Source organism: Podarcis gaigeae (assembly GCF_964106915.1).
Source record: "Podarcis gaigeae genome assembly, chromosome: 7".
Classification (NCBI taxonomy): domain Eukaryota; kingdom Metazoa; phylum Chordata; class Lepidosauria; order Squamata; family Lacertidae; genus Podarcis; species Podarcis gaigeae.
Genome location: NC_139683.1, coordinates 62,566,154 through 62,589,919, shown reverse-complemented (window position 1 = coordinate 62,589,919; position 23,766 = coordinate 62,566,154). Strand labels below are relative to the sequence as shown.

The following is a 23,766-nucleotide window of genomic DNA, read 5'->3' as shown; positions in this document are numbered from 1 at the left end:
TAAGTAATACTGATCCTTAATTATGAAGCAGGAATAAAAACCTAAAGATCAAATAAATAAAATAAAACTTTATTTTTTAAAAAATAAAAGTACCTTTCAGTTAAAGAAAAGTATGCCATTTCTTTAACAGTACAATTTTTTTTTTATCCAAAAGAGTACATTGTGTTTTATTGTGTAATTTGTCTGAATACAGACTCAGTGGAATATCTAAATGATACCCTGCTCTGAACTCCAACTTGAAAGTAAGTTTTTATTATACTTGAGGGAAACAATGGGTTCAGCTGCTTATTGCAAGGAGCAATTGTCAAGGGAGAGTTAAACTCAATTACTGTAACCATACTGAATAAAAAATACTGCCAAGAACAAAAATACGCCTGGGTAAAGACAGCCACTGAATAAAAAAAAATCGACATAAAGCGTATCAAATATTTATTTATCTGGGCAACAAAGGACTATGATACATTGACAGGCATGGAAACTACTGCCAGCACAACTCAATACAATACAACTATAACTGCTTCCAATATGGATGGTGGAAATAGAGGATACCAGGTGGTCCCAAATGTATGGAAGTTCTTTGAATAAAAAAAACCAACTCAAAATGAAGGGGGGGTGAAGATCCCTAAATCCTTTATCTAAATAGACAATATCAATTTATTGCTCTGATGATGCTTTCAGTAGAAGAACACGGGATATAAACTTTTTGTTTATTTTTTTCCCCTTCTTTTTAAGCCACAACACATAAGGGGTTGTTAGAAACTACTAATACTTGAAAAAATCTGTCCTGAAGGAGACTGAACATCATTTCAGGTGGTGGTTAGGGGTCCTTTTCCGCTTTTATCCATTAGAAACTAAAGGTCATACTAATAATATATATTTTTTAAATCCAGATTATTTTATTTGTTTAGCTGCTTTATTGTTTCCTTTTAAAAAACATGCTACAACAGGGCTGAAGTGATGAATCCCAGAAAAATTCCACCCCCTCCCTCCAAAAAAGCTTCCCCCTCCCTTTTTTTTTTATTTCTAAATAAGTAACCATGAACCACAGTGATGGAACTAAGGAGGGGGAAAGATTTAAAAACCCACTAAACAAGAGGCAAACGAGATCACCAGATAAATAAAAAAAAAGTTTCAAACAGACTCACCATATTTACAATTCCCATTAAATTACACATAAATAAATATATACATACATGAACACTGATCCCCTTATAGAACAACTGTGGGTTGGTGTTACCATAAGAAAGTTCAAATTGGTCGCTTTACCTTGGGCAGGAGAAAAGTTCTACAACTGAAGACATGACATGGAACTGCATGTGGTTTGTGTTCAAGTTTATTCACAATACTGATAAAATGTCATCATCATCCTTTTTGTCTCTCTCTCGCTCTCTCTCTTTTAAATATGGCTACAATCTTAAACGGAAGTTTATGTAAGGGAAGATGGTGATTCAGTCCGATGAAACTCATTTGTTTTCTCCACATTTACTTAATTGTTTATTTATTGTTTGTTTTAGTTCTCTCTCTCTCACTCACTCACACTTTGTCCTTTTTTTTAGAAAAAAGTTCTATTTGTTTAGTTTTTTTGAATTTTTCATCGTTTTTGTTTGTTTTTGCTTTTTTTTTAAAAAAAATGGAAAGTCCACACAAACTGAGTCGACCAGAAATAAAAAATAAAAATCCTAGGCTGGCTCCATTGCCTTGTTCATCTTCCTAGGCTCCAGACTGGGCAGCAACTGAGAATGAACTGGGAAGTACAGGAGGGAGAAAGGGAGGGAGGAGATTGGGGGCGGGGAGGGCCGTGGGTTTCCAGTCCTACTACGTGGGGTAGAAGATCTCTGAGCTTCTGCTGCTGTAGCCTTGGGGCTGATGAGGGAAGGAGGGAGAGACCGAAAGGAAAATGCAGCGAGAGCCAGGCTGGCTGGTTGGACAGGGGGGTTTGGAGAAGCAAAAAAAATCCTCATTTTCTGTGCTTCTCCTCTTTGTCGCCGCTTTTGGTGCTGTTGTCTGTGTGGCTGTTCGGGTTGTTGCTGAGGTACATTTTGTCCATGGCCTTGAGCGCCTCGGTGAGATAGTTCTGCAGGGCAGTGACTGCAGCGCACACAGCAGGGCTGCCGAAGCCGTGCGAGATGAGGTTGAAATGGGTCAGGCAGCTCTGGATGCCCGGCTCCAGGATGGGGGTGGGCCGAGAGTTCCCCAGAGGAGATCGGTCCTGAGCCAGCAGGTCGGTGAACTCCTTGCAGATCTGTCTGCAGCACAAATGGAGCAGAGAGAAGGAGAAGAGGAGGAAAATGAGCCAGCCTTGTCAGCAAGCAGCCAAGCCAAGGAGTCAGTCAATGCCTTCAGAGATCAGCGGACACAAACACACACACACACCTCCATGTGCACATTTCTTTTCCAGGAGCAATATTTTCCTTTCTGCTTTCTAACACATCTATGCATTTTTAAACTGAAGAAACCTCTTTTTTTTGTATGCAACCCACACATTCTCGGCCAGCTTTCCTTTGTGTTTCTGCTAGTCTCCTAGGCAGTCTGCCTGAAGGAGGGGGCTGTGCCTTTATTTCCTTCTAAGAACAATATTTGGTTCCTGTTTACATTAACTAACAACAACAACATTGTCAAGAACACACTGTCTCAATAATCTTACTGAGCCACCCACAAAACCTTACAAAAGCACCATACAAATGCTATTAATAAATAAAGTAATCTCAACCCTACTCTCCCTACAACTATCAGATGTAACCTATCTAGCATTTATTCCTCCACTTGCAGGCACTCAGGTTGACTTCAGACACACAAGACCTCTCTCTCACACACAAGACAGGTCTCTCTCCCTTTAACACAACTCCTCACTTTCATAAACAGATGTGCATCTTCATACACACGCTAAATACAGCAGAAACCACACAGGCACACCCCTTCACTGCACAATTTCTCTTTCACTTCCTCTCTACATGTTCCTCCCCCCGCCGCCCCCCACACAAAATACATCCCTTTCAACCATTTTTAAAAACACCATACCCAAGTTCAAGTCAGCTGTTAGCTTATAGCATGATTTTAAAAGCCATTATTTGTTGGAAGTAAGTTGAAGTGACTGCAATAACACTTACACCCTAGTAAGATTTTAAAGAGATGGGCTCCTTTGAACGTCCTGCTAGGCCTATCAACCCAAGGACCTCCCCTTTGACAGAAGTAAGACCTACTTTCCCTGGAGTTGAAATGTGGAGGGTCCTGAGCAGAACTCACATTCAGAACAGTATCTGAGCCAATTGTTTGGGGTGGAGGGGAATACAGCAGAAAAATAAGTGGCATATTGAAACACTTGGCTCTCTAAAGGCCAGTGTTAAATATCTCCCAGGCATAAACTACCTCCAACTTCAGCTGGTGGGTGCCCTCTGGCGCAGTGCCCTTTGGTGACATCGCCACCGGTAATTAAGGAGTGCTAAACAAGGCTTTTAATTTCCAGCAAACACATCATGCACAACAGCCGGGGCTTCTCTCTCTTCCTCCCCCCACCCCACCCAACCTGGAAGTCTAGTTGGTTTTCTTATCCACTAGACTTACAAACACATATCCTTCTGCTAAAATAACCCCCATTGGCAGTTTTGCAGTTTGCAGGTTCAAATATCAATGGACAAAATAGGAAAAGGGTAGGGAAATGTTGCCAGTTCTTAAGATCTAGTATGCAGTCTGTCTGATCTTATACGTGTTTTGGGTATCTCAAGTTCCACTGAGATCAATCCTATTTACTCCCAAGTAAGTGAACACAGAATTCTGATATCCTATGTATGTTTACTTGGGAATAAGTCCCACTGTGTTCAGCGGGGCTTTTTCAAGGTAAGTGTGCAGAGGCTTACAGACTTAACGAGCCATTTTTACTTCACTGCTAAAAAATGGAATATCCTTCCTCTTTGAATTTATAAGCTCAGATCTAACCATCACTTTGCAGACATCACAATCTCGGGGGGGGGTGGGTATGTGGAAGGGTCCTTCTCAGTCATCTACACAAACTTGGTTTGGACAGTAATAATATACTCTTGAATGAATGCATGTTTTATAAAGTTAATTATACAATGTGAATCTTGTATGCATGGTGAAAGCTATCACCCACAATTAATAAATGTGAAAACTAATAATCACACAATATCAGAACAAGCAAGCAAGCAATGGAAAGCCTTCCTTACAGCTCAGTGATACTCCACAAAGGTAAATATCTTACTTTGTAGCTAGAAGCATGTTTTTTCTTGTGACTTGCTCATTTGGATCGGAATGTTGTCGGTTGAGAAATTCAGCTACTGCTTTGGCAGGAAATTCTGTTTCACAGACATAACCAAAATCTCTTGCTAGATGAACGGCTTCTCCTGAAATGAGGGGTAGGTGGAGTGGGAAGACAAAGCTAATCAATACACAAAGCTCAAGCAGGGCTGAGAAGGAGAACTTAGTAACATGGTTGAGCAGCTAGCCCACTCCATTACAATCAATGGGAGCTTTCTAGTTGACTTCCCTAGGTGTATAATTGCACATTTGGACTTTTAACATACACTCCAGACAATGAAGACCCCAAACTACTAAAAAATCTGCAAATGTATAATTTGTAAGTAAAAAAAAAAGCTGGTTTAAAGAAAGTACTATGAAAACCCTGGTGTAAGATTAATCAGAACACGTGATTGTTATAAATGTAAGATTTCAGCACAAGAAATATTTTGTAAGCATTTCCTGCAGGAAATGATCAGTTCCTCATTAGCTGCATTAGGAGAACACAGCTTTTTAAAACCTTGTTTTAAAATCAAGCAACGGGCATTGTTTACATAATGAACATTAACACTGAACATTGTCTCTTCACGGGCAACAGATCATATTAAAGTTTGTTAAAATTTGCTGTGGGAGGGGACTGTGATTAATAAACACCTTGGTTAAACTGCTTATTAATCCACTAAACTCTTTCAGTGTTAAATCGTACCACAATATATTTTATTTTAAAATACACAAAATTTATCTGGAATACTTATTTTCTGCAAAGTGAATAATGAGCTTGTGTTTGTACACTTAAGGAGATCCATTCACGCCTTATATACAGGAAGAAAATATATATATACATGCCTGGGCAAAAGCATATGTTTAAGATATGCTAACTCTTCTTATTTCTTATCACACACTAGAGATTAATATTGATTATTGATCACCATTAATTCTAGAGCTCCCCTAAATGGATTGCATTAAACAGTTAAGTGTTTAAAATTTAACTTGATCGCATATAATTATCCACCCTTCCCTTCCCCCCTCCCTTCAAACGATTAACCATAAGAATTTTAGGGTCATTCTGCTGAGTCTGTCTGTTTTGTTGATTTTCAAATCTTTGGTTTTAATTTCCTGAACCAGTTGGTTTTTACTGCAGGGCTTCCTGCCATTAGCTTTAGGTCCGGAAGAACGCATGCGCCAATTAGAGCTTCAAAGCCTCAGTCCAGTGAGCTTGTTTCCATAAAATGGAGCGGATCATAAACAATAACAGTACTTTAAAAACTGCCTCATCGCACAGGGACTCACAGCCAAAACAACTGTATATTATCTCTCAAAGGGGAAAAAATTGCCCACTATTATCAGTTTATCTGAGCATTAGCCTTTACTCCTTTGTTTTTTCTCTAATATAAGTGGATCAAACCCTAGCTAATTGTTATTTTTTATAAAACCTTTATAAAGAAAAGTATGAGGTCAGCAAATAGATCCTATTAAACCTTTTACATATTACTTAACATCGCAATAGCAATAGCATTAGCACTGGCCAGTTGCCCCTGCCAATTCTTTTTGTATGTTTCCCATTTTATTATTTTCTTCAGTATACATTGAATTCTTTTTTTCCCTTCAGCTGCTTGTAAACTTTGTTTTGCTTTGCTTGGTTACGCATCAGTTACTTATGCCATGGAAATATACTTTAGTTACAAACGACAAATGAAAATCTCCTTGATACTCTTTCAGTTGTGGCTGGCATTCTTAAAATACTCCAGCTTTACATCTTTGAACCGTTCAATATTTTTTAAAGCAGGCCACAAAGCAAAGAAAACTATTAGGCTATTTCTAAGCAAAACCAAAGCTAACCAGGGGTCAAGAAAAGCTTAAAAAACACTCTACAGTTATTGAAATCGGGGTTAAAGACCTCGAGAATTAAACACTGGAGAAGAAAGGTTGCATGAGTATCAACCCCATATCAACTTCCTTGTGTCAACAGCTGTGGCAAACTAACCCCACTTAAAGCTGGACCAATATGTTTCTTTCCACATTATAAGGCATTTGGCTAAATGAAGCTTCCTAGCCCTTGCACTCTCATTAATGTTAGAATAGTATGTCCTTCCTCCCCCTTTTTACAATTGGAAAAGATATCAAAGAATGTTCCCCCCATAATATGCAGCAATTGGGAACAAAGGCGGAGTTCAGTGGCTGGCTGCGAAGCTTTCAGGACACCATTAAATCATGACTTAGGTCAAGGATTCCAAAACTAATTCAGGAAGTAATGGTCATGCATTTCTCAAATGCAGATGTCAGAACAACTTAAATTATTTACTGGTATGCAGTTTGAAGCAGCAGAGGCTTACTTCTTTTCGGGTGGCTGCAGCACCTAGCATTTAAAGCTGCCTAGTGATGAACTGAGAATGAAAGGGGGAAGGCTGAAGATCTGCATTGAAAGATGGTCTGCTCAGATAGACCTGTTAGACTGCATCAACGCAGCACATAAATAAATTGCCAAATGAAAACAAAGAAGGGTCTGGCCTAATTTCTAAACAAGTTTCTTTTTTCTACCCAACTTCACAGAAATTGGAAAATTTGTTTGAGGCTGGAATTTGTTGGTGTGGTGGTATTCTTGGTGCAGCAACCGGCAAAAATCGGGGTCTTCCTAGCGAAGTGTAACACTGCCATACACTCTTTCAACGTAGGCCATTCATATAGAATGTGAGAGGCGGCCTGCTAGAATACTTTTAATGCGCTATTTAATCATGAACAGTAATCACATCCCACAGATTAATAGGCCAAGATGTTACTGGTAGTCTAGTGCTACCCCTGATATATGTATTACAGCTGTTGTGGTACAGGGGTCCGATTGCTGGACTAGGTCCAATGAGACCCTAGTTCAATTTCCCTCGCACTCATAAAGCTCATGGGGTGACCTTACCCAGCCTTTCTCAACCTCGGGTCCCCAGATGTTGTCAGACTACAACTCCCATCATTCCTAGCCAGCATGATGGGAGTTGTAGTTCAAGAACATCTGGGGACCTAAATTTGAGAGAGGTTGGCTCAATCTCACAGGGGTTTTTTGAAGATAAAATGAGGCTGGGGAAAACAGATAAGCCACCTTGACCTCTTTGGAAGAAAGGCTGAATATAAACTCTAATAAATAAGTATTCTGTCCAGCTTTATATTTGTTACATTTATAAGGCCTTCACTGGTGATGGGGCTTTTTGAGATTGGAAGTGGTCAACAATTATTGCAACGTATTAACATTTTGAATTCATTATAATGTTCTTTCTGCAAGCAGCTACTCATATAAGCCGCAAAGCAGCATGGGTCTCATTTTACACACAAAGCTCTTGCACAATTAAGAGTCATTTTGAACTTATTTAGGCCCATTCATTTCTGCAGAACTAACAGAACAGAACCACAGGCTTCAACAGTAATACACTTTTCTCTCAGTATTGCAATGAGTATTATTTGTGCCTGATTGTCATCTGGATTCACAAGCTAACCAAACAGGAATGTTCGAATTCAACCTGATTTGAAGATTACATACAGACCTACAATGCACTTAAGTTAACATATTTGGCTTTTAACAAATTTACACCCAGATCCTAAACACATTTAGGCTGCAATCAAACCAGGAGTACGGTATGTCTCATTGAACTCAGTGTGTTTTACTTCTGAGTAGACTTTCATAGGATGGTACTGTCATTGCGATCTGTTAATTCATTTATAACATATTTAGAGAGAAGTCTATTTGGAGAGCAGCCTTCATTCAATTGATGTGAATGACCTAAACAGGTTTAAATGCAACTGGACTACAGTTTTACATATCAATTTTAAAAAAAAAGTTCTACCCATATTGACTGGTGAATTGGAATCTAGTTACCTATAGTAGCACAATTAATCAGTTCATTAATAAACACTAAGTTTCACTTCTCCCGAAAATAAACTTCTTTTGACTAAGAAGTCCAGCTAAGTCATTTCTTGTTTATAAAACCGTCACAACCCCCAGTCCCTGTTGTCTGAATTAAGATGTGTACAATGATTGTACACATCACTACCATGCCCCTTTCACTGGGGACTGCACTGATGCAAAATCCAATTAAAATCCACCATGTCAATCAGTGATTAATAAATTAATTCATTAATTATGCTTAATTAATATTTTCAGCCCTACTTTTTTAATGCAAGTGAACAACCCAGTTAAACTGAACTTTCAGAATTTATAACCAACTTAGTTTCATTCACTTCAATGAGGTCTGGCAACCCAGAACCTAACCACATTACAGGGATTTAAGCCCAGATTTCAACAGAGCCGGCTTCCAAATATTTTGAGATAAATGGTTTCTGGACTGGGCTGACAGCTTCAATTCACCTTTTGAAAAAGTACAAAGCAAAAAGGTCAAAATGAGCATTTTCCTCAGACATAATGATTTAAATTAAACAATGCCCATAAACATTTCAGCACAGGCCTCCAAAAGGTTCTGGTTTTGTTCAGTGGTAAAAGCAAACGATAAAAATACACATTTCCCAAAGAATGCCCTTCTCCTCGCCAAATCCAAAGCCATCACTTACCTTCCACTAGTGATGTCAGCAGGGTAACATTAGCAGCCTTACGTCTCCCGGCTGGCAAATTTAATCCTATTTTGTCCAGTTTTTCTCTCAAAGATCTCCCTCCATTTTTTGATTTCGCCCTGTTCCACACATTAAAAAAACAACAACACTTAACACATGATTTGGAGTTCATATTGCAATTCATATTAGCAGTTCGTATTGCAATGCTTTCAAATATTTTCCTCCAAAGCTATTTTACAAATCCTTATTATAAGTGATATAGTGGCGTTCCATTTCAGGAAATGCTAGGTGTGGAAGACATGCTATGAAAGGGACAATGAAATGCAAAACAGGGAAATGCCCTGAAATATTTCCTTGTGTCTGAAATAACCAGGGAGATAGAACAGCTAAAATTAAGCCCTTTACGTTCTCACAGTGTCTACTACAAACCATAAACAGGCACCAGGTGGCCCTTACCTTATCATGGTCTTGACCAAAGTCATAACCACTGTTAGTGCTTTCACACATTTGCAATCCAATGGGGACTTGCTTAAGCCAACCCCATTTGCATTGTTAACCAGCCTAATTCACAACTGTCAAGTGTGTTCATTTGCCTTCCATTATGGAAACTGCACTCAGTTTGCTCAAAATATGAAGTTGGAATGATACCTGCTATTTTGTCCCTGTTCCGGTGTGGTTTTCTTTTAAAAAGAAAATACTTCATTGTATCCCTGTAGCAGGCGACTTGGATCAAATCTTTTTAATATCCCTTATTGTATTGTAGCTTAGCATTACTCGCTTGTTGCAGCATTACTCAGCAAAGCAATGCTGGCAGTGCCCTCAGCTGGTGTGTGTAAGCTTTCAAGATGTTTTGCTGAGATGCATGCCCTGCTATGATGAGGGGACAGTGCTCCTTGCTGAGGCTGCTGACTGGATGCATTGGCATTGTGTGGCAGTGTTGTGTGATTATGGCACATGCTACATACAACAACAACCACAATGATAACAGCAGATATAATTAATGTTTTTTTTTCATATTTAAGGTCATCTCTGCACTTTCAGTAAGCACATTTCTATCTGCAGTTTACAGGATGCTGTGTAACATGATCTCATTATTAACAACCCTGTGAGATGGGTGGTTCATTTTGCAGAGGGGTGTTGTTGTTTTTCAAGGCCCCAAACTAAGGCTGAAGAATAGTTACTTGCTCAACACATTTTCCAGGTTCAACGGCTTGAAAGCAAGTGATGTCCTCTCATTAAAGACACTCAGGTCACTACTGAACTTAGATTCTGATCTCAAAATATTCTGCAGAGCTGGTGTGTTCTGAGGTTAACTACTGCCTTCTCGTGCCCCATGTAACAACATATCCACACAAAAGGGATAACTTTTTACAATTGTGAACCCAGAACAAATATTAACACAAGAGGCACTGGGCTTTGCGGTAGCACTGAGGTGAGAACAAAACCACTTAACACGTGAGTAATATCTCGTCTGCAATTGTCAGAAATCAGGTGAGGCCACCACCTTGATGAAACTACGCAAGTCTGGGTCTGGTAAGTGGCTGGATGGAGAGACTGCCTGGGAACCACATATATGCCAGCTTGGGTTCCATGTTGGAAGAAAGGAGGGAAATAAACAAGTGAAAGATAAATATATACATTTCCCTCCAAAAATCTATTATACAGTATCCTTATTATGAAAGATACTTAGCTTATCCTGAAATGAAGCCATAGGCCATTAAGGCAAACTAGGCTGACATGATTTTACTGTTTCAGGTAGGTAGCATTGCTGGTCTGATGCACTCAAAATAAAAATTTAAAATTTAAAAATTGTCCAGTAGCACCTTAGAGACCAAGTTTGTTTGAAAGCTTATACCCAGAACAAACTTAGTTGGTCTCTAAGGTGCTACTGGACAATTTTAAAAAATAAATAAATATTTATTTCGATTATTTTATTGAAATAATTGTAGAGCTTGGCTTAAAACGACCAGGTTGGCAGCACCTGCTCTGGTCTCTTCTTGAATGTGACCCTGAAGCGTGTGGAGCATCATTGACAACACAAGCAAGAGCAGTTTCCCCTTCCCTCCTGACTAACCCAAGGCACCGTGGAGGATCTGCCTAGGTTTCTAGCCTAGGAGGATGCACACTGAGCAATGGTGCCTCGGGGCTTGGGAATTAAGCACCGGCAGAACTGTGGAGGAGTGGCGCCCTTTGGCGAGCAAGTGATTGGACGGGGCGCTACCACCTCAAGTCGCGCGCACGGTCCCTTCCAATGGGCTCCCTTCCCTCCAAAAAGAGATCCCGCCCCACCACCCTGCTTCGTTTCCCGCGACTCGGGCTGCCTCACCTCCGAAGCACTCCGCCCAGCAGAGACGCGTTGAGGCACTCCGGCGGGGACAGGCGCCTCTGCACTTCCGCCACCGTGACCTTGTACTTGGAGGTGGAGCTGAGGAGGGACAGGCGCCCGGGCACCGAGCAGAAGACTTCGTTGGGGTTCACCACGCCGCCGAAGAGCGTGTCCTTGTTGATGGGGATGGAGGAGACGGCGTTGGCGTTAGACTTGGACAGGGACACGGGGCCTGCAGAGTCCGGGAAGGGGGGGCGGGTTGGGTAGGAGAGGAAGAGGGGAGGGCGAGGGGAGGGAGAGCCGCGTTAGTGCACAAATGCTGAGGGGATTAGCAGCTGCCAGCAGCCTGAGGGGGAGGGGCGCCTGGGAGGGAGAGGAGCTGCCTCGGGATAAACTTCGTGGTGGGGAAGAAGACGACAACGACAAGCCAGGAAAGGTGGCGGCAGATGGAAGACGACAGGGATGAAAAGGAGGGGGGCGCTTAGTCGACCACTATGGCGGGCAAGAAGCGGGGGCCCCTCGGGCACTGTCCTCCGCGCCAAGGGACGCTGGAAAACCCCCGGGGGCGGCTGGCTGGCTGGCTGACTGGCGGCTGCTTCTTTCTTTCTCCCCCCCCCCCAGCTCCAAGCACCACTTCCTCCTACCCCCTCGCTTTTTTTTACTTTGAAGGCCGAAGGCTGAGAGAAGCAGTTTTCTCCCTTCCTTCCCGCACGTTGCACAGGAGGAGGCAGGAGGGGTGCCAACTCGAATAAAATACTCGGGGGAGCTGGGGCAGGTTAGCTCCCACCCCCCACATAATCGATCACAGGACACGGCACATGCACACCATTTGAATGGCCAGGCCCATCTCAGATATTTTATTGGCTCCTATGCGAGGAGAGAGAGGGAATGGGGGACGACGACACGAAGGCCTGAAAGCCCAGACTCCGCCGCCTGCTCTGAAATGCCACCGAATAAACAGGCAAACAAGCAGCTGCACCACCTGACTCAAGCCAAGATGTTATTTACAGAGCACGCCACGTTTGTTTTGTTTTGTTTTGTTTCTGGGGGCGGGGAGACATTGTGGGGAGGTGAAAGCTCAAGGGGCTTGCAATCTCTGGCTTAAAAGCCTGATGCATCCCGATGTATATTGACTATGCCTTGAACTGAATTAAGCTTCTTTAAAGGAGCTGGCATGAGGCAGGGACACCAACAAGGCGAGCGTCTGGGCTGGTTTGTTCTCCGCCCGCCCCCTTCGGGGAAAAGGCCAATCAGAAGCGGGGGTTGTGTCAAGCGGTGAGGAGGGGGCGGAGCTTACGGGGAATTGCCTCTCATCTGCTAAACGGTTCCAGGGGCATCTAAGTCCTATGGATCTCGCTGGAACTTGGAGCCAAATTAATGTTCTCAAGCTGGTAGCCTGATGAACACTTACCATACTCGCTATATCACAGAGAGAGAGAGATGTTACATTCATCCTTTTAGAGTTAAAAGCGAGACGTTCAAACAATGCACCTTAGCCGGTTCTGGAAGATCTAAGCGTGCCATTGTTCTAGAGTAGCCTCCCCGCTTCCCCAACACACACTGTCTCCAAGTGTTTCAAATAAACTGGGCCGAGTGTCGCAGCCTCTCTGCGTGCAACTTTTCACACTGGGAAGCGTGAAACAAGGGAGGCGGTTTCTATCGTCAAAAGAACATGACAGTGGAGCGCTTTGTTTAAAAGAAGAAGAAGCACGCCTAGATCCTTAAAGAGCTGCTTCTCAAAATGGGGAAAAAACAAAAACAAACCACCTCCCTACTGCCGCCTTCATATCTTTCCCCTTAAGAGACAGAAAGATCTAGGGCTTTGTTAGGAGATATCCAGGACCAGCACAAAACTCAGCAAGCCTTATTTTTCGTTTCCCAACTTGGCTAAGCATAAGTGGAAAAAATAAGGGCAGCCGCCTTTGCATGCGATGGGCGCTGTGCTCACGTTCCAGGCCGGTTACACTATAAATATTTACTCTTTTGTCATCATCTGCTTCTTCCCCTCGTTCCCAATCCCACCCCCGTTTCACATCCTCACTTTAGTGGGCCTAATCCAAATGTTAAAGGGTGGAGCGAGGGGGGGGGGATATCTAGGTTTTGGATAGATCACTTGTGACATTAATAGCTCTGGGGAGGCTAATAGAGACAATAGGAGTTAAACGAACTCTTGAGATTACTAATAAAAGAGCCAATTATCATGTCGACTCGGAAAGAGCATCTCTTTAAGATTTATTCCTTGCACATCTAATTTGACGTGACAAAAGCTCCCCAGATTGAGGGGGGTGGGTGTGGGTGAAACTTTAGCTTTCACTGTGGCGGTACTGAGGTTTCCAAAGCTTTGTAGAGCATCAGACCCTGGCGGTGCCTAAAATACCCAGACACTCCGCTAGAGCGAAGGCAAACACGCGCCCCTTTCCCAGCGAATAATAGCCAAGCGCTCAACCCGGAGAGAGCTTCACTCTCCAACAGCAGTCTTCCGAGCAGTACCCAAAAGGGGAGCCCATCGTTTCGCTCCCTTGCCAGCACTGAGAAATCAAGAAAAAGAAAGCCCGAGCCCATGAAACCCCTTGCAAAGTCATTTGAAAGGGGCTGGGAATGAGAGCACTCTGTCTTCTAGACACCCAACGACAGCACACCATTAAGAACCAGTAGCAGCAACAACAACCCAGAAGGGACTAGTCCAGAAACAAGCGGAAGCCACCGCCGCGGAGACAACACCAAAGCCCCCTTCCCATATCCTTAGCTCGCTTGCTACAACAAAGCCTACTGATATAAACAATTCAGAACAATCTCATAAACCTGAAGTCCGCCGTGGGGGTTGGGGGTGGGAGAGACAGAGAGACTAGGGTCTGGAAAGGGTTGGTGCGGGGTTCTGGTCAAGAGAGATAATTTCACTGTAGAAATTCGAAGTCAGTTCCTAACCGCGAATGGGATTATTAGGAAGAATTAAAACCTGGATCCGTTCGAGAGAGATAATATAATCGCACACATTCAAAAATCACGGCGCCGCGTTTGGGCTCGCGTGAAAGGTGGTTTGCAACCAGGACTGTCCATGTCGTTGTCCACTTTCAAAAGCCTGTTGTGAATTACATGGAAGGGGGTGAGGAGGGGAGGGGAACAATGGCTTTATCAAGTTCTCTCCGCAACAGCACCGAGCTTGTGAGGACATGCCTGGAATGTTAAAGGAAATGGCTTACCTTTCTTAATTACAGTTTGATCTGGGATGTTAATACCCGGGTCCTCTACGTGCTGCAACAAAAGGGATACACAAGGATGTGAATATTTAAACATACCAAAAGAAACATGTTACGAAGCTGCTTTTCTTTCTTTCTTCCTCTTTCTTTATTTCTTTTTCTAATGTTTCTGCCTTACGGTACTTGGATCCAAAACACACAAACAGATATGGATATATATGCAGTGCGGAAATGTTTCATTTCGATGCATTATAGTGCAAGGATTTAACAAAGGGGGGGCAATATTTTAACCATAGCCCCCAGGTCTAATCGGGATGGGGCATTTGGCTGGGCTGTTGGAATCTTACAATTAATAGCTCAGTCTTTTCGCTACGTTTACTCGACAGTAAAGCCGCATCGGTTTCAATACAACTTACTTCCAAAAACGCATGCACACGATTGCAGCCTGTGCAGGGGAACGCTGAACATATTTACTCGCAAGTAACACCCGCTGGCTACAAATATGGGCGTCTATTTGCAGCCACGCAACGGAATCTTATGCATGTTTACTCGGAAGTAAGTTGCAATTGTGTCCCCAGGAAATGTGCACAGGACTAGTGTCTTAGTCTTCCAGTATTAAAAAAAAAAGTGATTAAAGGTGATTTGGAGATTTCAGAATGGTAATTTTGTGCCACTACTGGGCACAGAGAACAGAGGGGAAAATACAATGGAAACCAGGGAGAAGAAGCAGAATAATCCGTTTGGGAAGGAGGCACAGAGGTGAGGACATTTTTTAGGGGGAAACGAACTGGAGGGGAAAGGAAGCCAGCTTTATATTAGCTGAATAACCCAAGAACATGAAGCCTCGCTCGCGGCTCTATTGTCCACTAGCAGATTCGGCTGATGCCTTTTTAATTCTCCTACAGATGGATTTGCGCGCGCGTGTGTGTGCCCGCGTGCCCGCGAGGCGCGCCCTCGACTTCGAAACGTGATTAGAAAGTAAAATGAAAATCATGTTTTCTAATTCCCAACCTGACAGTCAATCTAATGTGTCTGTCTGTGTTTACAAATTAGCACTAGCGCTGCTGAGATATAGAACATTTCGCGGCCGCGTTGCAAAAATTGCAGGCGACCGGCCGCCGTTCAAAACACAGCCGCGCAGAGATACCCCCAAACCCCCTTTTCCCCCTTCCTTCTCTGTCTCTGTCCAGCAATAATACCGAGCCTAACATTTTCCATTCTGCCTTGGATTTATGCTCCTGTTAATTGTGCCTGATCTCAATGATTCCGGGTGGATGGTACGAAGTTGCTTTATTACGGGTTTTATTGTACTCAATGCTCTCATTTGTAACTTGCCTAAAGTGCTTCTGGATTTGAGCATAATTAAATTGAGAAATGTTCAGAAATGACTAACGCTGCAGTTTTCTTTGGGGGTCTTTTTTTTTTTAACTATATAGGGAAATATGATCCCTTCAAGCAGGAGGCCCCAAACCCATAAAGTAAATGTAGTGGGGCGTAACGTTTTTATTTGTCTGATTCCTCTACCTATATGGAGTCCACGCAAGCCACCGACTGTTAGGTTTTAAAATCCCGCCGAGATATTTATGCTTAAATAATTCTCGCCCTCGACTTAGCATGTCTTCAGAACCGAGGACTCGCTCCTAGGAAAGGTTAACTGCGGCAGCAACGGGGACACTGAAAATGACCCTTTTTCTTTGACCCACATTTCTTGATAAAGGGATTCACAACCAACCCCACAAGCGATCTCTCTCTCTCTCTCTCTCTCTCTCTCTCTCTGTGTGTGTGTGTGTGTGTGTTCAATTGCCAAAGCAGTTTCATGCCACTTTTGTCTGCTTAATGGAACCACAACTCAAAGCTAGGTGATCCACCTTAACTGGGTTGTGGGTCCGGCTCACTTTAAGGGCGGGCGTGAGGAGTGGGAATTTAATCTAGCTGGCAACTGACTTTTCTGAAAACGTGCCAGCGATAAGTCATCTCTTGCCAGAGCAGGGAATAAAATGGGATGTATTTATCATTCAAATGCAATTTGCGCTTTGCAATAGACTTTGAACAAAACGAAATTCCGAAAGAGGAATATATTTTAGCTCATGTTCCTTGCAAGAACCGAAACCACAGCTGCTAGCTTCAAAATCGTTTACATCTTGACATGTGTTGGGAAGTCCCATTGGTTTCAACTGTACTCCTTTCTCTTGGAAGTAGATCCCGGCCATTTAAAAGGCGTTTCCATATAGAGAAGTATTTTTAAGAACCGCAGCCTGTCCCAAACGTGCTTTGCGTATTGTTCTGCTCTTTTCATCCCCAACCGTTCCCTAAATTCCCACACACGGGAATGCATGCGTTTGTTGCAAAACAACTGAAGGTAAAAATCTGTTTCGTAGGGAGGGCGGGATGTCACGAAATCCCCTATTCAACACCACCTCCAAGTATGATTTACTAAACCGGGAAGGAATAAAAGGCTTCCAAAATGACACCCAAATAGGTGAACCCATCGGAACATTATCCTTGCAACATGAAACTGTAAATCATTAAACTGTCAGTGGACATATTGTTATAATATTTGATCCTGTAATTTGGGGTGGCGTTTTAGCAACAACAGCAAAAATCACATCCAGATACCAGGAGCTGCTTCTACCAGCAACCAGCCCCAGCTCCCCCCCCCCCCCGCAAATGCTTTTTGCCTGTTATAATGAGCCTTGCATAATATTACTGGCCTACTCAAATACTCTTTTCAGCCGGGGAGCCAGAAGGCAAGGGGACCTCTGACGGCGAGTTCCCCTTTGGAGCCAAGCACGTAAGGTGCTTCCCCGCGGACAATGGCCCTCTTCGCTTGCAAAGGGGCCGAGATCCGAACGCGGGCTCCGTGAGAAATCTTCCCCAACGAGTAAGAGAGCCCAACTCCAGAATGTGGGCAGCAAATATTCAGGGTACCAAAAGATATTGGTCAGAATATGACTACTTATCTGTTGTCAGCTACTAGTACCTTCTCACCCCCAACGAATAAAGGACATTCATTAAAAAAACCACCCAAAAATAATGCATTCTCTTTCTTCCATCCGCCTGGCTAACCACTTCAGACTATGCCAATTCTTCAGTCCGGAATAACGTGGTTTTTTGTTTTGTTTTTAATGGTTTGGTGTTGATTTGCAATTCATTTTGCAGGCTCCCTTTCTTCTCCCGACCGAGAAATGCATGAAGCCTTAGGCATGTTTAGGTCGACTGATTGCTTTCCCAAGACATCTAGGATCCTACCGAAGGCAAGGCCCGAGGATCACATTAATTCTAATTCTAATACTATTATTATTATTATTATTATTATTATTATTATTATTATTACTACTACTACTACTACTACTACTACTATTATTACTGCACGGCCTTCCCTATAGCTCCCACTCATTGTCATTGGGCATGGGGGAAAAACCGTCAAGGATTATTTTCGTTGGATTATTTCTCCCCTGGTGCGTCTCCCTCTCAACTCCCCGTTAATGCAGTGGTAGGGACAGATGCAAACAACTATTACTGTGTGCTGGATATTACTACTATTATTCTATTTTTTGCAGGGGAGACGCTGGCGCGATTAAAATGGCCCGGTTGCAAACGGTGGAGAGACACCATTGCCTCGCTGCCTTTCTCTGCGGTCATTTGGCTGGGTGCGCCCAGCGCAAGTCCCATCCACCAGCCCGAGGGCGCGCGGGATGTGCGCAGCGCAGGCCGGAGAACGAGGCGTTGTTGGTGTCAGCCGCCGCGAGGATACAGGCACGGAGTTCTCCTTACCGGTACGTCTTCTAAAGAGTGAGGTATCGAATGAATGGGGATGTCGCCTAGTCCTGAGCTCAAGCCATGAGGTCCGTGCAATAGATCTTCATGCCGCCGGTAATCCCTTCGCGGATCCAAGCCGGAGAGCTGGTGCGGAAGTCCTCGGTGGGTGTGCAAAAGCCCCGTTTCCTGGTTCTGTCTCTGTCCCGGCCAGCCTGGGTGTTGGGGTTGGGGCTGGGCGTGAAGAGGGTTCAAGCTATAAGGGTCGTTAACGTGGGAATAGGGGTCTTGGGACTGAGGGTAGATGGGCTGGTACGGCGGCGGGAAGTAGGGGGGCTGGAAGTCAGCGTTGGGGGTGTGAGAGAGCGGTGGGGCGCTGGTGTAGGGCGACTGGCCCACGCTCCCCAACTGGGGTAGGCGGGCTGTCCCGTTGCTGGTGCCATCGTGACGGTCCTGAGGAACGAGGAAAAGAGGGGGAGAGAAAGAGAGAGCAGATCAAAATCAAGACGGTTTGAAGGCCTCGCACACACCCCATTATACACCCAACGCACACACACAAAGGATGCGATTTGCAAACATTTGGTTCCAAGCATCTTCCAAACGGAAACGCGTTGAAATTCCTTACAACAAAAGGAAAATCATAAATAGAAAAACCAACCAAATCCGTACGCTGACGGCAGATCCGAGGGCGGGGGAAATCTTAGAGGGGATTCTGGTTTTTTTTTTTGTCATTCGAAAATTCAGCCTATCTTTCTCCCATCCCCCACCCATCCAAAGCGTTCCCACACCATTTACGAAAAAGACTCTCATCTGCCTGGAACTTTTAAATGGGAACGACTGTAAATGGTGCAGAAGCGGACCTGTATCGTCGTCGCATTCCCAGGGCAACCCTACCCAAAAGAGCTGCTATTCCTTCAAAGCGCGTCCATAAATATGATCAAAATGTGGGTTTGAATAAGTTATTTGTAGAAAGAAAAATGATTGACGACTCATTAAAAATGTGCTGCTTTGTTAGTTGGAACTGTGATATAATATAAAATATCACACACACTATACATACATACATACATATATTGCATATGCACACACATTCTTCATAAAAGAATGAAATGTCCACAAATTAAGGCGAATAACTAGAAAACAAAAATAAAAATAAAGCGCGTGGGGAAAGAGGAACGAAAATGTAAATGGTTTTGCCGGCGTGCAATTGGGACTTGGAAGGTTATGAAATTATAGCCCACAGGTACGACTAAAGGAAATTAACAGCCACAGAAATGGAAAGGAGGGGGGACGGGCGAGGGCGGCAGTTGGGAATTATAAGAAAGATGTCGTTAAATGCCTTCGACTTCAATCTCTCAAGGAGTGTGATGATCCCCGGGAAAAAGAGAGGAGCGGAAAAGATGTGAAATCCAGCGGGGAAAGCGGGAAGGGACAGAACAGGACAAAAACACCAACACAATAGACGGGCATGGAAGCGGAAACGAGGATTTCTGTAGTTAACTTGCAGCAGCCAACGCAATAATAAGGAAGTTGGGGTTTTTTTGTATTCTCGAAATAAAAAATAAAAAAGGAGGAAAGACAGAGAGGACAGACAGAGCCTGGCAGGATGTGAAACACGCACACATATAATAAGCAAGACTGAGAAAAGGCACAAGCAGGACCATCCCATCCCGCCACCCCCCCGATAGAGAATGCTAAGAAAGCCACTCACCATCGCTGAGAAACTGTGAACTAACATCTGCGCGGATTCGGGGGGACCAAGTCAGGGCACAGGAGAAAAACAAAAAGGCAGAGAAAAGTCGGCTCTTTTTAGCTCTGGTTCTCGGGCTCTCTCGCGCTGCCTGCGTCTCTTGCTCTCTGCCTCTCCGGCACGCGAGCAGCGCGCTCTCCCTATCCCTCTCCTCTCTCACACACTCACACACACGCACAAAAGGAGGAGAAGAAGCCCAGGTCTAGACTGTGACTACACCAAGTGCCCAACGCCCAGGCTGGTCCGCGAGCAGCACTGGGGACGCGGCGCGACTCAAATCCATCAGAACTTGACCCAAACGCCCGGCGATCTGCAGCGGCGAAAAAAAGGCGAGGGAGAGCCGGATCCGGCGGTGCTATTGCGGTGCAAAGTTGTGTGTGTGTGTGTGTTCCTTAATCCGTGTGTGCGTGTGTGGTGCGTTGCCCCCACACACCTCTCTCTCTCTCCCCCTCCCTCTCCGACTGCTTCACGTGAGCTCCTAATAAGAGAGAGAGAGAGAGAGAAAGAGAGAAGGAGGGAGGGAGAGATCTGCGGCTCGCTTTCCTCGAGAGTCCTAATAGCAGATATTCATGACTGTTAATATTACACGAATACTTAATAAGGGAAGAATGGCTGGAAATCGAGCGTGAAGCGAGGAAGCAACTCAAGGCAGAGGCTGTTCTAAATGACGTCCATTGAATGAAGAATCAGTGTATCTAATCAGAGGGGGGAGGGGGAGCGAGAGAAGGGGGGGAGAGGACGGAGAGAGAGGGAGAGACAAAAAGAGAGCGAGGGGAGGGGGGAGGAAGAGAGAGAGAGCCATGCCGCCGCCGCTGCGTCTGACGAATCACAGGAAAGGGACAACATTTTAAAAGGTTGTAGGGCATGAAGAAGTGAGAGAGAGAGAGAGCCAGGCAGAAGCAAGAGGGTGGGAGCAGGCAGGCAGGCGGGGGGGGGGGGGAGAGAAGAAAGGCGAGTGGATAGGAGAAGGAAGGGCAGAGGGGTAAGTAGAGAGGGAGGGGAACGGGCAGCGCGCGTGGGAAAGGGAAGGAAAGAAGCGGCAGGCCGAGGAAAAGGTCTCGGGTGGGTTCCGGGGCTTGGGGTGAACTTGGGGAGGGGGCAGCAAGGGACTCACGGGGAGGGAGGAGAGAAAGAGACTGAGAGGGGAAGGCAGGAAGGCAGTGAACGAGGAAGAAGCGAGAGGGAAGAGACGGCCCGACGAGGAGCGCAGCAAGGAGGCAGGGAAAGAGGAGACCTGGGCCCGGTGGGGCAATCGTGGAAGGAGCGAGAGAGGCCCAGGCAAGGTCTGGGGCAGCAGGGAAGCGAAGAAGGGCGCACCTCGGGCGGCGGAGGCTGGGCGAAGGCCGCGCCGTCGAAGGGCAGCGCCAAGAGCTGCGCGTCTCCAGCTGCCCTCTTGCTCCGCGAGGAGCCGCTCTCGGAGGAGCCCGCCTCGGCGCCGCCGCCTCCTTTCAGCTGCCCCGGCTCTCCTGGGCCTGGCGGCTTGGCTCCGGCGGCGTCCTGCTGCGTCACGTCCATGGCTCGAGGGCCCGAGGCGGCGGCGGCAGCAGCAACAACAGGGCCTCGCCGGAGCCCCGGGCTGGAGGGGAAGGGCCCTCCCTGCTCCGCGCGTGGAATCTCCGCCGCCCTTTCGGAGCTCCGTTCTCCCAGAGGTTGTGGCGGCGGAGGGGACGGGAATCGGGGCGGCGGTGCTACTCTCGGGAACCCCGCGGAGCCCTTTTTTTCCCCTTTGGGGCTGAGGATCGTGGAAAAGGGGTGGTGAAGACTGTCGGGGGGGAGGGGAGGGAAAGAAAAAGGGAGGCGACTGGCGCTTGGCTGGCCCGGACAAGCTGGGGCTCCCAGGCTCGGCCCAACCCGCTCAACTGGCTGGGCAACTCGCAGCCAGTGAATCCTGGGAGGTGACAGGCATGCTTCACTTTTCCTGCTGCTGCCGACTTATCATAACAACAGGCGCTCTGCCGCCGACCGAGCATGTCCCTGCAAAACTCCCGGAGAGCGCACCTCGCCGAGTGGAGAAGGATAGGGGGCGGGGGGGGGCGGGGAGAGAAGCATGCACCTTCAGCTTTTGTAAGCCTGTTACCTCCCGACTTTCTATTTCCATATAGAGAAAAGCAGGAGAACTGTAGCTTCACCGCCGAAACACCCTCTCTTACGATTGCTTATGTCTCCAAATTGCTGCATGGGCGATTTGGGGCGCCATCCGAAGCCAAGCGCATTAAGCAAACGCCGAAGCAAGTTCAGTCCAGCTCAAGAGCACTACCGCGTTCCAGAAGCTGCTCCCGCACACAGACAGACTTTAGAAATAAAATTGAAATCAAGCCCATCTCCTCCGAACTCTGGAGCACTCAGTACCTTATGTATGTTTACCTGAAGTGAATCCCACTAGGATCAATGGGACTTACTTCTGCGTAAGTGGGCGGGTGTCACTGCAGCCATAAGCTGCAATTCTGCACCGACTGACCTGAGAGCAAACCCCATTTAACTCCCATGCACGTCTAGGATTGCGCGCACGTCTAGGATTGCGTTGCTAGTCCATTTCAAGTGCTGCTAGTCAGCTTCAAGCGTTGTGCTACCGCCCTAACCGTAGCGATACCTTCTCTTAACAGAAGAAAATCGCGCCTAAGCACTCACAGCTCTCCAAACACACCACCCTCGCCTACTCCGGAAGCCTCACCGCTGGATTGGTTTGTTTATCAGCTCCATGTGAAGCAACACAAGCCATTTCCAAGCAAATCCACAACCGCACGTGCACTTCGCTTAGACACTGAGAAGCGAACGGCTTTCGCCCTAAAACGGCTTTTTTCCGGACGTGTGGGTGAAAAAGAGGGAGAGAACCCCACATCCTTTTCCATTCTGTAGAGAAAGTGAGAATGAGATCTGCATGCCGCCTACTCTCAGTTTCTGACATTTGTAGACAGGCTCGCCTCTCCAAAGGAGCCATAAATCTCAGCACCAACCCACATTTGTTTTCTTAATTAATCTTCCAGGCTGGCGCTTGTCAGATTCTATTCTGTGCACAGAATTAAGGAAGCGTGCGTGTATTTGTGTGTGTTTGTGTGTGCGCGCAAAGAGAAATAATGTGTTGCTCACCAAACCGTTGGATTGAGATAGAAAAGAAAGACTTGCGAAACAGAGTTTTGAAGCACCAAATCCCACCAGGGAAACAAATATTTTAAAGTATTCAACAGTACAGCTCTTGTACACAGCCACTCTAAGATGCGTTTATTTGAAAAGCATCCTTGAGGTCACCCTAGCGGTTTAACCTATCCATCTATGCCTGTCTATGCACCTACCTCTCTGGCTTTTAAAAAATAATAATCAACATCAGACATCACATATATGCATCTCTCCGTCTCCTCCATCAACCTCCAACATCATCTCTAGTTACATTTTATATACCTCTAATAAATATCAAGAGTCTTGTAAAGCGAAGGAACGAGTAAGCATCTTCTCTGCCACCGCGCGCAGTAGGCACCCCTGATCTGCTTCTGTCTCTGTTCCACACTACCTGTGCGAGGAGCATCTCCCAATAGCCTTCGAGGAGGCTTTTGGAGTTTGAAAGGCGTGCTCTTAAAAGCCCAGCAACTCGTTAAAACCCTCACCAACTGGCTGAGAAGAATTGCAGCCAGCAAGATCTGACGCGGAAGTGACAACGGTCCAAACCAGAGAAAAAAGTCGCTCAGTGCGCCTCAGCAGAACTTGTGGCTCAAAAAGAGCTCTGTCGGGGGCAGTCCTCTTTAGGACATCTTGGGGCTCCTTCTGCTGACTCGAGGGTCGTCTCGATCGTCCTCATTCATTCGTTTTGCTCATCCATTCCATCTTCTCCCCCTCCTCTCCTCAATAACTGTTTCAGCACTGGTGCAGAAAGATCTGCCTGGGCTTCCTCCTCCCACCCCACCCGCTTCCTATCTCCTTCTGGTCTCCTTAGGCCGAGGAGGTCG

General features: G+C 45.5%; 1 protein-coding gene across 4 annotated transcripts in view; it reads right to left on the bottom strand.

Moving 5' to 3' along the window:
* Nucleotides 1-412: 412 nt before the first annotated feature.
* Nucleotides 413-23,766, bottom strand: part of TFAP2A (transcription factor AP-2 alpha) — a 29,325-nt gene continuing 5,971 nt past the window's right edge. For 2 of the 4 annotated variants that reach the window (XM_083747343.1, XM_083747342.1), the window contains exons 2-7: nt 18,097-18,531; nt 14,326-14,377; nt 11,126-11,357; nt 8,800-8,918; nt 4,217-4,358; nt 413-2,246 (exon numbers count right to left, since the gene is read on the bottom strand). In XM_083747343.1, coding sequence (XP_083603469.1) covers nt 1,958-2,246; nt 4,217-4,358; nt 8,800-8,918; nt 11,126-11,357; nt 14,326-14,377; nt 18,097-18,531 — 1,269 coding nt within the window. In that variant the 3' untranslated portion in view covers nt 413-1,957. Of the gene's footprint in view, nt 2,247-4,216; nt 4,359-8,799; nt 8,919-11,125; nt 11,358-14,325; nt 14,378-18,096; nt 18,532-19,789; nt 19,817-21,145; nt 23,715-23,766 lie in introns of those variants that run through there. The other 2 variants (XM_083747341.1, XM_083747340.1) reach the window with 2 other exon arrangements.